The sequence below is a fragment of the Megalops cyprinoides genome, chromosome 5, assembly GCF_013368585.1.
Source record: "Megalops cyprinoides isolate fMegCyp1 chromosome 5, fMegCyp1.pri, whole genome shotgun sequence".
NCBI classification, from domain to species: Eukaryota; Metazoa; Chordata; class Actinopteri; order Elopiformes; family Megalopidae; genus Megalops; species Megalops cyprinoides.
The window spans coordinates 40,646,794-40,650,000 of NC_050587.1; the positions used below are offsets into that span (position 1 = coordinate 40,646,794).

At 50.0% G+C, this 3,207-nt stretch overlaps 1 protein-coding gene across 1 annotated transcript in view; it reads right to left on the reverse strand.

Moving 5' to 3' along the window:
• Positions 1-2,022: 2,022 nt before the first annotated feature.
• LOC118777528 (docking protein 2-like) overlaps positions 2,023-3,207 on the reverse strand; it is a 15,688-nt gene continuing 14,503 nt past the window's right edge. The window contains exons 5-6 of the mRNA XM_036528555.1: positions 3,133-3,207; positions 2,023-2,903 (exon numbers count right to left, since the gene is read on the reverse strand). The exon at positions 3,133-3,207 is cut by the window's right edge and continues 101 nt beyond it. Of these exons, the coding sequence (XP_036384448.1) occupies positions 2,094-2,903; positions 3,133-3,207 (885 nt within the window). The 3' untranslated portion in view covers positions 2,023-2,093. The remainder of the gene's footprint in view (positions 2,904-3,132) is intronic.

The following is a 3,207-nucleotide window of genomic DNA, read 5'->3' on the forward strand; positions in this document are numbered from 1 at the left end:
AAACCCCACTCACCACACCCCTCTCATGTCAGCTGTCCATGGCATCCCTCCTCCATCCCATCTCCTCCTGTTTCTTCTTTTCCTATGTTTGATGTCCAATGGGGGGTGGGGGGTTGGGGGGTTGGGGAGCGGGGGGGGATAACCTCGGCCCACGGCAAGGTGTGACCCCCCTCCTCAAACTCCAAGCCAAAGACCAGTACCTCTATACCCTCACCAATAACATTGTTACTTATTGTATTAAAATTCATATTCACTGAATTAGTGTTATAGTGAAACACTTAGGGGTCCCCCCCTTATCCTCCCCAGCCACTCAGTAAAAATCAGACAGCAGAACTGTGTTATTTTCGCAGTGAACAGCAGTGGATGTTGGTGGTGGATCTGGCCTTCAGCTGTGCTCCTCTTCAGAGCTCCACCCAAACAGACTCCGCCCCCTCTACCCGCACGGCTCGCGCGCTCTCACCCTGACAGCAGGACGAGGCCTTTACCTCTGAGAGCTGCTTTATGCCAAAACACCAGAGCCATTTCCTACTTTCATTAGCATGTGTTCAAATGTCAGCCAGCAGACCACAGAGTATGAAAATGCATTTATCTTGATGTAAGTGCAATTTAAATAGAAACAGCAGTGCAGACATTGCAGAGAAATGTTCCACTGTCTTCTGGCTGCTCCCCGGTGTTTGGCTCCTTTGTCAGTTTCGCTAAATGACTGATGATCAGATGACTCTTCAGTAGTAAGTATGACATTTCCTTCCGGCAGATGAAGGCTAATTACTGGGTGTTTCCCAAAGCAGGAAGCTAACAGAGAGAGATATTGCCCCCTAGTGTCGACTTTGTTTATAGTCATATTATACCCTGATAATCATGTTGTATTTTTAGTTAAGTGTAGTTGAATGTAGTTTAGTTAGTGTATTGAGATTTACTTAAAATTTAGTTAGATTTAGTTAAAGTCTTTTTCACTTGTAAATGCACACGGTGGCACTGTGTGTGTGAGTATGCGTGAGTGTGAGTGTGTGTGTGAGTATGCGTGAGTGTGAGTGTGTGTGTGAGATATGGGGGTGACTATTGCTTCATGTCCACTTCCTCTTTACTGAATTTGACATTTGTTATTACAGAGAGAGCTGAAGGTGTTGTGTGTGTGTGAGTGTGTATCTTGGAGATAAAATCACTTAAATCTAGAATTCTCCCTCTGAGAGAGTTCTCCCTCTGAGAGAGTTCTCCCTCTGAGAGAGTTCTCCCTCTGAGAGCAGCCTAATTTCTGCCCACTTCTTTTGCACAGTGACACTGCACACCTGCTGTGCCTTTCTCTGTCTCACGCAGTGCATCAGAGCTGCGCCTGTCACTCACCTGTGATCTGAGGGCTCTGCAGCCAGTTAGAGCGCAGCTTTCTAAAAAGGCCCGGAGTTGCCGTGTGACAGCAGGGTAACAGGCATCAGACTCTGGGTTTTTGTATGCATTTTATTACTGACAGTAGCAGTGCTCTCAGCAGACACCCTCGGCCAGGCTGACACTCTGACACGGCTCACATTCAAACAGCCGAGTCTGCTTCCGTGCTGTCTGCACCGGGACAGGGTCAAAGACCAGCCCTGGATTCAAACCCATAACATTACAGTCACAAAACAAGTCCTGAGCCCACAAGTTCTGGCCATTGTTTGGCTTTAGAAAACATGAAACAGGCTGAAGGGAAGCAATCCAAAGTGTTTCTTTTCCAAGGCCAAACCTTTAGGAAAAGTCGTATTATTAAAAGAAAATAAATCTAAATCAAACCTGTCTATCTCTAGCAGTAGGAAAGATCATACCACACTGTCTTTTTCTTGCTTCTCTAATATTTCTTATCTGAGCCTCACCCAGGTAAGACGAGCACTTTCTACCTGTGACAGGTAAGACACTACTATCTTTCATAAGTTTGTAAGAGACTTTATTCTAACCATTCAAGGTTAAACTAATCTGAATCTCAGGTTACTGTCAAAGATCAAAAGTTCTCTAAAAACTCACAGTTTATATTCTGTTCACAGGAAATCTCCCCGCCCCAATGCGCCTCCGTGTCATCAGACTGAAAAAGCTGCTGTTTGTTTCCCGTTTATTTTTTGCATGTGCTGTTATCTGCTCCCCCTCTTGCTCATTTTGGGAATGTCGTTGTCGTACGGGTTCTCTTCCTCGCTGTAATCATAACGCAGGCTGGGGGGTGCTTCTTGCCATTGCCTGGGGGCAGAACGATCAGTCACACCCTCATCTGCATCCAAATCTGTACCAAGCATCCACTTCTGACCTCTGATCTCGTTGACATCATCATAAAGGGACACAGACTGCCACTTCTCCGCTGTTTCTCTGCCCTCCACCTTGTCGTAGATGGGCTCAGGCTGGGTCAGTCTGTCTGGCCTTCCCAGACCCGCCCCCAGTTCACTGACTGAGTCATACAGGGGGTGTGACAGCTCGGGTTCCTGCCCCTCCCTCGAGGAGGCCGCACTGACCAATGGAGGCCCAGCGATGGCATACTGCATGGTCGCGCTGACCGACCCGCCGTCCGGCGAGCCCCGCCCCTTAGAGGTGGGACCTGGCATCAGAGAGAAGGGCAGGCCTTCCGGGGTGGGCAGCGGCCGGCTGGTCACGCCCCTGACCCACTCCTTGCCTGGCGGGACTCTGCTGTCCAGCGCCAGGCTGTCCACCGCGGCGAGCAGCACGTCCACGGGCGGCTCCGCAGGGGGGCGGGGCCTCTGGACCTTGTTGACCCTGCTGTACAACTCGTCGTCGCCCGGAGCAACGGGACAGGTGGCAGGAGCCGCGACTCTGCTCTGGAAGGCGATGGCGGCGTCGATGGCCCGTAAGATGCACTCGTTCTGCTTGGTCTTGAACATGAAGACGCCCTCTCCCGATTCGCTCCTGCGCCCCGCCTCAAACGACAGAGCCCACTGAGGACAGAGAGGACGTCAGCTGCAAACAGAACTGAAGCACTACCAGCTTCACCACCTGACTGTTTTTAAGCAGTCAGTATGGTATTTAAATACCATAACATGGGCGCAATATTTAATCAGATCAAGCACTATAAATGAATATAACAGTCATTGGTTTGGTCCTAGTGGTCAAAGACAGCCTGCTGAACCTTCCAGCATGCTGTGGTAAATCGTATGGCGTGTTTACCATGTGGAGGCCGAATTTCCTGAGGCAGCTGTAGGTCCAGGAGAAGATGACAGCCCCCGAATCGGGGTCCCGGAG